Consider the following 14,219-nt stretch of genomic DNA (forward strand, 5'->3'; position numbering starts at 1 on the left):
GAAGGAGGAAAGAAGGGAAAACAAGAGAGGCAGTTTAACAAGAGAGACAGGAGACAACGAGGGTGTGGTGCCAGTATGAGTCCTTGCACTGATCAGCATCCGCTTTTACTAAAACAACAAGAATCTCGTGAATAGTTTGAAGACAGTTTTATTTGTATTAGACATATATTGACTCATGTGCTGTATGCATCACTACATCTAATTCTCCAGGGATTTTTCTGCTTGTTATATTTCGTCATACTGTATCAGTGTCGCAGTTCCTTTGTAAAGCACCACGATGTATATACTTCAAGTAAATGCTCCTAAAAAAAAAAAAAAGAAAGAAGCCTATAAACTGGTTTTAAAAAAGACAAACGTACCAATCACTGTCCGAGATTGAAGTCTTGCTTGAACTGCAGGTTAAGTGTTCTACCGTGACAGCTATAACAGAAGTGCCCTTAGAATAACATCCAGGGGGGAAAGCATGAAACACAAAAGCTGATCCAACTTGACCTGTGTTGTCAATTTCTGTGTATTCTCAGTAAGCAAAAGCTCTTTGTTGGGTTAGTTGGTCCAGAAAATGTCCCCTTTCTCCATGTGAGCCTGCATCCTCATCGAGATGCCTTTTGAATATTATCAAACAGTCCGTTTCTCCTAAAATTCCATTTGCATCAAAGTCCATGTGATGAGAACGGCAGTAACGGAGCAGAAATGTAGGGACGATCACAGTCACTCTACTCAGCAGCTGGAAAGACAAAAAAGACAGACGCGTTACTGCTGTAACCGCTGATAGACATTTAAGAGACGCATCTGACATATTCATCATTGGATGTTGGACATATGAATAAAATAATTTCAAACAACGAAGACATCATTGGAAAAATAGCTGAAATAAATGTCGCATGTTTTTATTCATAATATGCTAGAATCAACATACAAAATCAGAACTTGATTTAAATGTAATAATACATAGGTGATGCATGGGCGTTACACTGAGGTTCAGTATTGACGTATACGGGGGTTCACAATAAATAGCTGTCACATTGTCGAATGCTGTAAGAAACGTGCACTCAAAGATTCATCCCCACGATTCTTAAAGCCGGCCACTCTCATTTTATGCACAACATGCACATGGGCTACTTTTCTCTTTTGGTCCAAAACTGAATTATTTTCGAATGTCAAGTGTCTTCTGACATGCCAGTGAAGGTTAGTCCTCGGAGACCACACTCTGCCGACTGGGCTCAGTAAAAAAAGGACTTCATTAGTCTGGAGCTGGAAACATTAGCCGCCTCCCCGGGACAGTCTAATGATAGGTTGCTGGGCTTCATGCATACTGGCAATGAAGGAAGAAGTGGTTTGTCATGGATATGTATCGAATACAAACAAAACTACAACTCCCATCTCTTCGGAGTTTGCTTGTTTACATGGAATAAAGGCTAAACCTAGCAGGTGAAGACAAAAATCAGGGTTGTAATGATACAAAACAGTTTTTATTTACATAATTTGACAATTCTGGATGTTGACTTTTTTTTCCAAACCCAAGACGTGGGGGAGGTGCTTGTTTTTTCTGCATGGGTTCAAGCGTACGGCTTCACCTATGCATGCGTGTGTGCGTGTGTGTGTGTGTGTGTGTGTGTGTGTGTGTGTGTGTGTGTGTGTGTGTGTGTGTGCGTGTGCGTGTGTGTGTGTGTGTGTGTGTGTGCATAAATCAGCTCTCACCTCCTCCATCACTTCCAGTGGTTTATAGGAGCCCAGCGGGGAGCCACATCAGCCTCCCCTTTGATGGTGACACACATGATTCATGGCTTTTTCGAGGCAGTTTATTTTCATTACGCCTCCTCGTCAGCTCGCTGTAGCTGCATCACAGTTTCGTGCAACGCAAGCAAATTTGGGCCAGAACGAGAGGAAAGAATTTCAAGAAGAGAGTTTTTTTTGGCACCAGAAGAAACAAAGGGGCTTGGTTTGGGTACAAAGAAGAGAAACTTAAGTCAGAACGACGGCTGCCCGTGGCTACTTTTTCCACCGTCGCTTGTGTTCAGGGCCGGCCAGGGATTCATGATATGTCAGTCTTGGCAAAGTGGGGGTTGAAAGGGTACGAAGAAGTCAAAGGTCCAATCTCTCTTGGAACATCCAATTTTGTCTTTCCAGTCCTGACTTTCCTCGAATTCTTTCTCTGCATTTTCTTGTTGCTGCTCTTTAAATATTACACACAACTTCATACACTTGCTAGCCTGAGGCAGAAATAAAGTTAAATATAAGTATTAAATGAAGTTTAAATGTGGCTCAAAGTATGCATATCTATGAAGATGACGATAGTGATGGCGTCTTAAAAATAAAAAAAGAGCTAGGAATCATACACTGAGCATAATGTCCCTGTTTTGATTCTTTTCTTCAACATTATCATTGGCTCCCTTGAGTAGTAACAGCTGCTTTTGGCAAGCAAAACAATAGAATTATTAGAATCCATCTGCTATGTCGCTAGACAACTATGAAATCACTTCACGAAGTGATAGTGGCTTAAAAATCAGCTCCGTCAAAATGATCATGCTTGAGTGTCAAATAGTCTTTCCATCATCCTTGACGCAAACAGATTATCTAAACTGAGGAGCTAGATAGTCCGCTGGTGAGCAGACATAGTTCAGATTTCTCTTCAACCCTCTGTGTCAAGTAAGAATATTTCCCTATAGTGTGGACTTCACCATCTGTTTTAGGGCAAACAGTCAAAAGACGAACCTTGCTTTCAGGCAGGGCTAGTGACCAGCAGACATGGTCGACCAGGCCCCCTCCATCCTCCACACAGAGAAGGCGTAGCTCAGTCTCTCGTGGGCCAGGTAGTTACATCCAGCCACCTTAGTGTCCATCTCGTCATTCTGCAGAACCTGGTACAGAAAGTCAATGTAGCGCGATGCCAATTTAAGGGTCTGGATCTTGCTCAGTTTGTCAGAGGGGAGCGTCGGGATTATTTTACGCAACGACGTAAAGGCGTCGTTTAGAGATTGTGTCCGCTGGCGCTCCCGGATGTTGGCGATCACCCGCTGGCCGTGTGGGTCCTCGAGGGATGAGAGATCATCGGGGCCAGGAGAGAGGGATGGGCCCAAAGAAGGCGGCCGATGTTGAGGACTCTTTTTGAGTCTTTTTGGTCCAGTCAGCGTGTAGATCTGGATGTCTTCCACTGGCTTGATCTTGCCGTCGTGTGCCGATGTGGTGGGAGTAACTGTCGTAACGTGATCCTCCGTGTGTGAGCCCGTCTGCCGTTTACGCCCGGTGACCCCTGGCGTGGCTACGACAACAGGACAGGCGTTAGATGGTGGTCTTACCGTGTTCTCCTCGCTGGAAACCCCCCCTCCCTCAAGGTGGTCATCATTAGACTGCTCCTCCTCTCTCATGCTTGGCCACGTTTTTTCTCTTCTCTCCTTTATGGGATCCTTCACTCCTTCTCTGAATATCTCCAGTGATTCTCTCTTTCCCCCAATATATCTCTCCACTCCCCCTCTGCTTCTCCCGCGAGGCTGTCCTCTGTTCTGTTCGTCTTCAGGAACTCCTTCTGTGGCGTTGCGTGTTTCTCCAGGCCTTCTGCTGTGTTGTTGTTCTTCTCCAACAGTTCTCAGCGTTATGCTTTGTCACAGCTGAACATGCCAAGCAAAACGGGTGAGTAATCGGCACTCAGCCTTGGATCGCCACAGTGCTTCTTCATCCACACATGTGGAAACCTGCCAATGATCCTCTTCGACAGTCTCTGTGAGTGTGAAATGCATCGGCAAACCAGACTGCTCTCATGTCCCGCTCCTGTAGCTGCATGTGAGACAACAGCAACCTGAATCTGACTTTTTAAAGGGAGGGAACCACGAAAGTTTCAGCTGCCCACCCATCTGAGCCACCGATTGGTCCAGAGGACTCTTTTTGGACAGCTGAGCTTAAGACAACAGGAAGAACAAATCATGAGCGATTGGTCCGATCAAAGGGACGAGGCGGAGACAAAGGTGTGCCGTACAGCCAACCAAAGCGAGCCGTTGTGACGTTTGCCTCTTGTCATAGAAGTTGCCCAAGTTTATAGGTTCCAGATTTCCTCCAAAGCAAGTCGCTACCATCCCCCCCTCTCGCTGCCTGGCTCTCTGTCCCCCCTGCCTCCACTCTCAGCACCATCATCGGTTGCTTTCATTATAGTTCAGAGAAAAAGGAAAATAAATCTGTAAAAGAAGCTCCACTAATGTTTTTGTTTCTGGTTTGGAGAAGAGTGACATGGTACATCTCTCTGCCTTATAAATAGTGAAATGTGATGATTCTTCAACACATGACATTCCAGGCCGATGGAGTAATGGTTAGAAACTAAAGTGGTAATTGTTCATTTTCTGCTTTTGTGGTTGAGAAAAAAATGACAATGTTGCGGTTGTGGCAGATCTGCCATCATTAGAAATTGAGGAGGAATGGACATTGCTGTATAGAAAACCTTTAAGGTAAATGAAAATACATAAATAAATACAATGGTACATCCTTACAAACAATGGCCTCCAATCAGACTTCATTATTAAGTAAATAACTGAAACTAAATGTTTTGGTGTTCTATGACTATGAAATAAACATCTCTTTCATAAATGATTGGAAAGGGACTTGGCTGTTTCTCAGCATAAACCTGGAGGGAGGAGGTCTAATCACAGCATTAAGGAAAGATTGAGTTCTGTGGATCAGAGGGAGGCCTTTGGGACAATTTGTTGCTTTCATCCAGTGAGCTACATGTAGAACAAGCCTCTGTCCAGGTCCAACGTGGACTTTGCTCTCCAAACGTCTGGGCGAGCCTTTGGCATGGCCCACAGCCACACCCGGACAAGAGAAAAGTCCATTGTTTTGTTGAAAGCACTTTGGTCAAAATGCTTTTGAACTGACACCGTTGGGACACAGAACTGGAAAGTCTCTCCACTGAGTCGACGCGAAGATGGCTGTTGTCCACAACAGAAAGGGAAACATCTATTGTCTGACCACAGATGATACTATTTATCTTGTGCACACACCACCGCTCACCATGGCGGCATATGTTTTTTGTCGCCACAACAGTATCTTGAGTAGTATCAAGCGGCAACTTCTGGTGCTGAGAAATGAAGCTAACGCGGAAGATGTAGTACCCCAAGTGGCCACTTGAGGCTGGCTCCAAAAGCGAGTCAATCCCCATAGACCCCCATGTAAAAATGTCCAACTTTACAGCAGAAATAAACATGTTTACGGCCAGGTAGAAAACTGGTTTTGGTCCCTATAGCTAATTTCTCCTTTCATGATGACTGTGGGGGGGGGGGGGGGGGGGAGTGAATTTTTATATAACTCACCTGTTTGAATTATATTACGGCTTAAATTTATACATCTTTTTGAGTTTCAGTGACTGGTGGGTGCATTATCAGATCGCTAGCTCATAACTGTCTCCCCTTCCCGCCACAGCTCCACCAACCATCCACCTCTTTGCCCATTTTGAACCAAAACATGTCCGGCCAGACAAGCTTAGGTAAGCTGGAGCGCTAGTCACGTTCACAATGTAAATGACTAAGCCAGTCAGATTTCAACAAAAATGAGGATCAGTCAATTTTGGGAGGAGCCCTTTGTATTCCCCCTCTATTTTACTCTAAATTATACCATCATTTACTGAATGAACATCATGCTGTATTGAAGAAGACTTGAAACTAGCGCTTGAGACCATAAACTCATGTTTACAATGTTTACTGAGGTAATAAATCATGTGAGTAGTAGGGTCATTTTCTCAGACTTCTATACAATCAGACTTCTTTTTGCAACCAGAGGAGTCGCCCCCTGATGGCCAGTAAAGAGAATGCAAGTTCAAGGCACTTCCTCTTTGGCTTCACTTTTCAGAGCCGGAGGTTGCCGCCTGGTCAGGTCTGGTAGCAGCAAGGTGACCACCAGTTATTTCGTAATGCGATTCCATGTGGGATTGTGATTTGCTGACGTGTCGTCTGTGTGCTCTTTGTCACATCCTCTGCTCATGAAGATATCAGTTGCTAGGAATATTCCTCTTGTTGTTCTTCCTGGCACCATAGCTCAATGGTTAACATTGCAGGATGTATGCAACATCTGTTGCCCTAGCCGTGCATCGCTTGCACAACAAAGACGAGAGCAGCTGAATTTAATTACTCCAAAACTTGGCACGGTGTTGAAAACATTTGATTGAAAGTTGGTTTCTGTTCACTGTGGGCAGACTGCAGACATATATGAAATCAAAATTCTACCTTTGAAGATGCATCCTGCCGCTGGAAACATATGGTTGTCTCTCTACCTCTCTACTGTTGCGCAATGTGGCTGAGTAATGTGCAAAGTATTGAGATAAAATGGGGTTAGGTTTTGACAGGGTTTCCTCTCATCCTATGCTATTGAAATACAGTCCTCCTGATTGACCACAGTACTGGTCTTGACTGCAGCTGGTACCCGGGTGTGGCGCTGAGGCTGGCCATTGCTTCCAGAGAGTTGCCAGCAGTCGTGCAAACAAACGTGGCAATGGACCAGCAAAGGCCGGGAGTGAGGCTGTTACCCGATTTGTGAATGAGTGTGTAAAGGATGCAGGATTTTAAGCACTTTAAAATGGGGCCTAGCAGGTGTATGAGGAGGAAAATACATTCAACACATATTGCAGGCCTCAAGGATACATGTGTTTTAATGCTTTTATTTGTGTTCAAGAGCTCCACAGACTACCTCAGGGTGACAAAATAAACTAATATTTGATCTGCCATATTAGCAGCTTAAATGTGCAATGCAAAATATATGGCCAGTACATTTTAAAACATTCAAAAATTAAATAACATTATCAACAGAATGTTGTCAAATTGTGACACATTCAAATAGTATTTAATTCAACCGTAAATATTGAACATGTTTAATACTCGGGATTTAAAATTGGTGCTTTCTTGATGGACCTCCGAGCAGATCAGGGGATGTAAAAAAAACACTCTAAACATACCTCACACTACAGGAAAGTCTGGCAAGGTAATCTTTAGAAACTTCAAACTACATTCTCGTGTAGTGTGTACCCTATATTAAAACATTTAGCAAATCTTACAATGTTTGCAGGAGTATATGAGTAACAGTTTCTCAAACTCTGAGAAAACTTGGCATGAGGTCACACAATGATCAAATTAATATAAACACAATCATTCTGGTGTTGAATGACTAGAAATATTTACATCAGAAAGTAACAATCTTACTCTCATGCAATACTTTTTAGTAGTCGTGGAAGTTAGCGCCCATGCTCCTGAGCGCAGACTGCTGCCAAACCCCATTGATTCTTTTTCATCTTCTTCTCTTCGACCATCATCAGACCGCACGTCCTCTCGGTGGGCGACGGGACACCTGTGATGGATCAAACAGCTCCCTTGAAACTGTTCCCTGTTTGCTAAAAATAAATAACTCCGAGCTACAGGAGTGTGCGATGGAAAATGGATATCAGGCCTTGATATAAACACATGCATATTGGGGCAGGGAAGAGGGGAGGGGCGGGCCGCACTCACAATGCTTCGTCTTGTCTGGGAAGGCCCCCCGGAGGCTGACTGCGTTTGGAAAAAGGGGAAAGAACACCGGACCCTGTCTGTTTGAACTGCATGCTCAAATGAGGACGTAGCATAAATATTTCCACTAAGAGAAATGGGAGAATGTTATCACATGTGGAGCTTTTATATATATATATATATATATATATATATATGCACATATGGCACACACACACGCTTGAAAAGTCATGGGTTTACACTGCGTCATACGTTTACACGGACACACAAATAAAGAGGATCCACTACATTAACTATTTGGTTTGTCATTTTATATGAGTGAAGATCATTTTCTATAAAACAGATAAGCAACCATGTTGTGGATGTGACCTGGCATTTTCACTGTCGCACAAGATAAAAATGAATAATATTAGAATTGTCTTTTTAAATGCATTAAATGATTAAACATGTATTTCACCCAACATATTTTACATACTACTGACTGCTCAACAACCACAATTAGAAAATGTTAACTTATTTCTTCTCAAAACATCACTGTGATTATGTTATTAATCTCACCTGAAGAAAAGGAGCAGGACGGGTCAGTGAACCATATTTTTCATTTAGACTTTGACACAAATGGAGTTTATACTTGCACTAGCATAATATACCACTATGACTACTACTAATATTAATAATAATGATGATGATAATAATAAAACCCTTGTCGTACTGAGAGCAGCTTACACTCTGCCTCGGCTTGATAAGAGACTCCGGTCTTTCCTCTGCCTTAACTTTTCGTTTTCCTCAAAAGAGAAAACATTTGACATGTTTCTTAAAATTCCATTCTGTTCTTCTTGCAAAGACGGAGGAAAACGGAACTTTGTGGCGTTGGTGTAGGATCTTTAGAGAGGCCGAGAGCATGGCTACCTCACTCAAGTTTTTCATTTTTATTTCATTTCTTTATTTATTTTTGCTTGAGTCACAGAGGTATTAGTTGTTGGTACTTTGGCATAAAACATGTTTTATGTGTGTTTTTTTTATATATTGAAGAAGTCTAGAATGTTCTAATCAATGAAAATGAGCTGAAAGCAGGAGGAGGAGACCTCCAGGTCACCGAGGACAAGGAGGAGTACATCAGGTGGATTGTTGATATGATTCAGTCGTTTTAATTCAGCACACAATAATTCATGCATTAGATTACATGTCAGGTTGTTTTTACTCTGTGAAACCTCAGGCTATAATGTAGCACATAGTGTTACTGTAATTGTAACGTTTTGTGTTTGATGAGGTGGAGTGTAACATGTGACTATTTGCCTCTGTCTCCCCCTGCAGGCTAGTAGCAGAGTGGAGGATGTCCAGAGGAGTGGAGGAGCAGACGCAGGCTTTCTTTGAAGGCTTCAACGAGGTCCTCCCTCAGCAGTACCTGCAGTACTTTGATGCCAAAGAGCTCGAGGTATGGATTATCATTTATGGGATGCATGATGAGTTATGGGAAAGAGACCTCTGCACATACTGTGCTGTATGTGCACAGTATGTGCACATTAGTTCTTTTGAACTAATTACACACTGACAGACAGGTGTGGTTACTGAGGAACATGCAGGAGTTGTTGACCTGACAAAGCACAGCACTTTAAAAAGATATCCCTCCACTCTCTTCTTCAGCATGTGGGGTATCCAGTCCTGGTTGTTCCTAACTCGAGGCTCTTTGTTTTCCACATGTGTGGTGAGATGTTTGTCATTAGCCCTCAGGTTGCCTTATTTCCTCCTTCAGGCAGCGGGTATCCTTTTTACCAACTTGATGCTCACAAGAGATTATTGCCCATGTGGGCTTTATGGTCACATTGATACTCTGGACTCTGGTCCTGGTCAGTCCTTCTTGGCCCCGCTGTGGAGAAGTAAGACCAAGAGGAGTTTGATAAGTTCTTTTGAAGAAACTGCGCCGGCGTGGAAAAGCTAAAAGACTTGAGCTGATGACACACGGCCTTTTTCAATGGCTAATTGTGACTTCAGCTTAACAACTACTGAGACAAAATCAGTGAAATATAACGAATGTATCATGATTAAAAGTTGATAGGTGAAGTTGCCTATTTACATTTTTGCAGAGTATTGTTTTAATCTTGTTCTGGGTCGATCACAAATTAAAATCCCAGGGATATAGAAGTTGGCAAACGTGTGAATATCATAATTCACTGCTTTTATGTTGTTTCCCAGAATCCTCCATGTGCAACTAAACCACTGTCACTCACCTGTATATGAAAACAACTTGTAAATGGTGTCAATAACAAGTTTTTCTTTTCTAAAAGAAAGGTTTAAGAGGTTTATGGTAATGCTATATTTTCTTTTTCCTGTTTAATTGCTGATGTACATGAAAGATGTGTAATATAGAAATTGTCACCTTAATAAATTAAATCAAAAATGTTTGTGCCTTGAATGAATACAACTATATATATGTACTATATATATATATATATAGTACATTATAACATCACGTTTGTAAAAATGATCGGTTACGTGACGTTCGTAGCTGACAAGCTAGCTAACGTAACCGGGAGCTTAAACATCACATGTTTGTTAATAGTAGTCGTAGCTGACAAGCTAGCTAAGAGCTACCGCTAACGTTAGCTGACAAGCTAGCTAAGAGCTACCGCTAACGTTAGCTGACAAGCTAGCTAACGTTAGCGGCAGCTCGTCTGCCTGCATCCGACCGTAGTTAGCCTTGGAAACTAACTTTGAATGCCTTCACTTTCAAACCTCAGAGGTTGACTAATATCTTACTGAGATTGTGACGATTTTACAGATGATTTATACTTCATATTATGTCCATAAACAGACCAACAGGAGCTCAGGTAGACCGGTTGTGAACCTGAAATACCACTTTAAGTCCGGTAACGTTACAAACGTTGAGGTTAACTACACGGATAAACTGAATTTGAGTAATTTGTACTTCGTCTACATTTTGTTTCAAGTTTTGTGTGAGACAGTGAAATGTGAAACTGGTGACTAAAAGTGCTCACAAGCAAGTGTGTGTCACTTTTATGGATCATAATAACACTGCATGTATCTAATCATTTGCAACTTTTAATTGTAGATTGCTTTAACATCACATTAGAAGTGGGCTGATTCATCCTCCTTGAACTATTTCATCTTCTGACTAAAGAGAACAGAAAGTAATAAGAGGCCTCTTTATTTTTTGGTTCCTAATGTATTGAAAACATCTGAACCTGCTTGTACAAAACAAGTTATGCAACATCAGGCATAGCGTACAGATCTCAAGATGGATTATTCTTATTTTTTATTAATAGCATTCCTGGCTATCTATATAGGACCAATACATTTCCCCAGTTCAGTTATAATGGGGACATACAGTCTGCTATAGCAGACACCTGTGGCTGTGAGTTTCCTGGCAACAGATGGTCTTAAAATAATGAGATTCACCTATTCTGCACCAAAAGCAAACTTAAAATAAAGAATCACATATTGACATGACTGAGCCCTCTTAGTAATTGGTCTTTTTATATGCTCCCAGCCATTGTAGTTTTTTTTTTAAGGGCAACATTTGGCCTTTAATATACGGTATGCTAGCTACTATACAGTCAAAAAATTATAATTTTAATTTTCTTCTCTTCTGTCCTTATCGGGATAATAAGCCGCTTACTGTATTTTGTCAGCCAAGTAGGGTTTCCTGAATCTGGCTTGAATAGTTTTTGAAATACATACCAAGCATCGATCATAACCCAGTGATCTTACACAGAAATCTGCTTTTATCAGAAATCCTAATGACAAAAAGCAGATTTTTAAAGTGAACCTTTGCAAGACAGAAAAACTGGCACTCAAGAGTCCTTCACATCATTTCTTGACTCTGCCACTTGTACATGCAAAGAAAACTCAGTACAAGAAATCTGCCCTTCATATTTGAACCATGACATTGTATATGCATCAAAAACTCATGTAATAGACGGCAATAGAATTCAAGTTAGCCTTTATTTTTCTGTCATGCAAGGAAATACAGAAGCCCCAATGTCTTCAGACCCCAGCTTTCATCTGGTTGTTGGGTGGTAGTGCCTTTCCCAGGTGGGTCCCAACCGTCAGTCCATACTCCTTGGTGGCATTTTTCTCATGGACCTCAGGCTTCAGCTGGAAACCCTTCTCCCCATCAAAGCAGTCCATGGGAGTGAAGGAAAGTGGTTTTTCGCCCAGGACACCTTGCAGTCGGGTACGCCAGCTCTCCAGCATGGTGCTGCGCTCCTCAGAGGGAATGTGAGACGGAGTCCAGGAGATTTGAGGGGCCATAACCTGGAAGCCACAGTAGTGCAGGATGCCAGTCTGGAGAGAGAGAGAAACAGTGTTAAGCACGAGCGTCGTCCAATTGGGGGTTACAGCTTGAAACCTGTAGAATCTGTGTTAGATTTGTCCCTTCTGGGCTACAGTAGAAACAAGAAAAGGCCCAACTCCCTCTTTAGATATGAAGTCCTCATTCGACACTAGCCAAAACAATTTAGTTTTATAGAGTGATAAAACATCAGGCTTAATATATATTCCATGCCATTAAACTCCCAAATCCTACACTCTGGATCTTTAATGCCGAGTTGAAGCAATATTCTGATTCAGTACCTGTAGTGGCCACAGTGTGACATTCATGTCTCCATTAATACCATCTGCACTAAACATGGACTCATGAGACCCAGTGGTGAAGGACAGCATTGCTTTCTTGTCCTGTGTAGAAAAAAAGCAAGTTAGAGAAATAGATGCAACAGTTTCAGACTAGTAATACAAACCACTTGAATTGAGCCTTTACCTTGAAGATTCCCTGGCTGTATCCCTTTTCTTGAGAGTAGGCATAGCCCAGTGCGAGCACCCGGTCGATCCAGCCCTTCATGATGGCAGGAACAGTGAACCAGTACATGGGGAACTGAGAAGTGAGGCAAAGTGTTAGCTTTGAGCTTAGAGAAGCTTAGCGAACAAGCATTACTGTCACCAAGCCTCCACCTGAAAGATGATGAGGTCCGCCTGTGCAGCCCTGACCTGCTAAAACTTCCACAGCAGCATCTTTGGCTGCAGCGTTGAACGAGCCAGTGCTCTGGTGGGCATACACGATCAACACTTTCTTTGTGGCTAAACCAAGGATTAAAGATTGGAAATGAGCACACATCAGGGCAGAAATCTCACAAATGAAACATTACAGTTCATGAAATGCAACATTACTCAGAACATGACACATAAATGCCTCAGCAAATACAAGATAGGTGATAACTCACCCATTCTGGACACAGATGTCAGCTGCAACTTTACAGATAGCTGCTGTGTTGAATAAGAGAGCAGGTTAGTCTAGAGCAACAGTCGAGATGCTGTTTTATACACCACAAGACTCAACACACAGCCTCCTCACAGGTGCTGTCAATCAGCAATCAAGGTCATCAACCAATCACCTGGCATCTCTCAGAACTCTCATCATATCTTCTATTGAGCCTGGACAGACATTTTAAATGGGGAGTGGAATTTATGTATCACTAAAAGCCAAGAAATATGGAGGTTTTTATCAATGAAACCAGCTCCGGCTTTTGCCTGTTTTAGGATAAACTTACAATAATACTCTTAGACCTACATCTTCTACTTCATTGCAGTGTGTGTTTTCCCCATTTCAGCCTGCCCAGAAAGAGAAGCGTAGGTTTGTCAATGTCTTTAAGAAAATATCACTCTCCTTGACCCCATTTTCAATGTTAACACCAGCCCTGAAGCCGAGACATATCACCTGAAACTCAGAACCTTTACTTGCCTCTCAACAACAGTTCATAATTACTAGTTAAATTGTGTGTGACTTAGATTGAATAACAATTAAAGAACTCCCATGAAATTACCTTTCTTGAGTAAAGTGGTTATACAGTATGTACTAGTCCACCAGAGAGCAGCATGCACCAGTAAGCGCCGTGTTGTATCACCTGCAGCCAGGAAATCACCATTTCTCATGACATTGGCATGGTAGCAGGTGCGGTATTGTTCAATTTGAAGGTGTAATAAAAATGTGTGATTCTCAGTCATACAGTACAATTGTTGTCATGTTTTCAAATGGGTATGTGTGTTGTTGGGCAAAGTGTCTCATAACAGAACGATCTATTGAACACAGAGCCAAACTGGCTACTATTGTAGATCATAATGATGTTATGCTCGCTGTAATTTATCACACAGCATTTTGAGGGTCATCATGTGCTTTACTTTGTTGCACACTGACTTGGGTTTATTTTATCTCACATGTGTGTAGTAGTGCAGAGTTGTGGAAACCAACATCTCCTCTTTTAGTGGATTTGTTGGTCAACTCCCAAACCACCAACATAAAAGCTCATTTGTGTTGCATTTCTTTTACTAAACACTGATCAGTTCAGTGGTTTAGTGAAGGTGTATGTATGTGTGTTCCAATAACCATACCTCCATTCTATTAATATGCCAGAAAAACATCTAGTATGTCCTAATACATAGTATATCAAATGCAGTTTGCCACAAATACCAGGATGTACTGCGTCTGGTCGCATTTTGCAGCACGCAAACAACTGGTGATGTCTGAGATGCCATATTTAATTCTGAGGAGAAAACACTGACTGGACAGATTGTTTTGTGTCTCCAATTCTGTGGTCCTGTGGGTCTAACTTCAAAGGAGTCAGATCCAAATATCTCAATAAGTCTTTGACCCAACCACTGCTTCAGCAATAGATTCCAATTCCACGTATTGATCATCTCTCCACTGTTTGCAGTTTAGTCTTTGTCATTGCCTCA

At 42.0% G+C, this 14,219-nt stretch overlaps 2 protein-coding genes across 2 annotated transcripts; both read right to left on the reverse strand.

The window, feature by feature from the left end:
* Positions 1 to 2,729: 2,729 nt before the first annotated feature.
* On the reverse strand, positions 2,730 to 3,365 carry LOC142954486 (twist-related protein 2-like). The gene has a single exon (XM_076095526.1). It carries the CDS (start codon positions 3,363 to 3,365, stop codon positions 2,730 to 2,732), a length of 636 nt encoding a protein of 211 aa, XP_075951641.1.
* An 8,112-nt stretch (positions 3,366 to 11,477) lies between these two features.
* Positions 11,478 to 13,880, reverse strand: LOC142954382 (NAD(P)H dehydrogenase [quinone] 1-like). The gene is made up of 5 exons (XM_076095345.1): positions 13,875 to 13,880; positions 12,441 to 12,479; positions 12,250 to 12,363; positions 12,066 to 12,167; positions 11,478 to 11,777 (listed from the first exon to the last, which is right to left on the reverse strand). The coding sequence occupies exons 1-5, from the start codon at positions 13,878 to 13,880 to the stop codon at positions 11,478 to 11,480; spliced, it is 561 nt and encodes a 186-aa protein (XP_075951460.1).
* Positions 13,881 to 14,219: the final 339 nt, after the last annotated feature.

The sequence above is a fragment of the Anarhichas minor genome, unplaced genomic scaffold (assembly GCF_050575085.1).
Source record: "Anarhichas minor isolate MPS153535 unplaced genomic scaffold, ASM5057508v1 ptg000020l, whole genome shotgun sequence".
Taxonomy (NCBI): domain Eukaryota; kingdom Metazoa; phylum Chordata; class Actinopteri; order Perciformes; family Anarhichadidae; genus Anarhichas; species Anarhichas minor.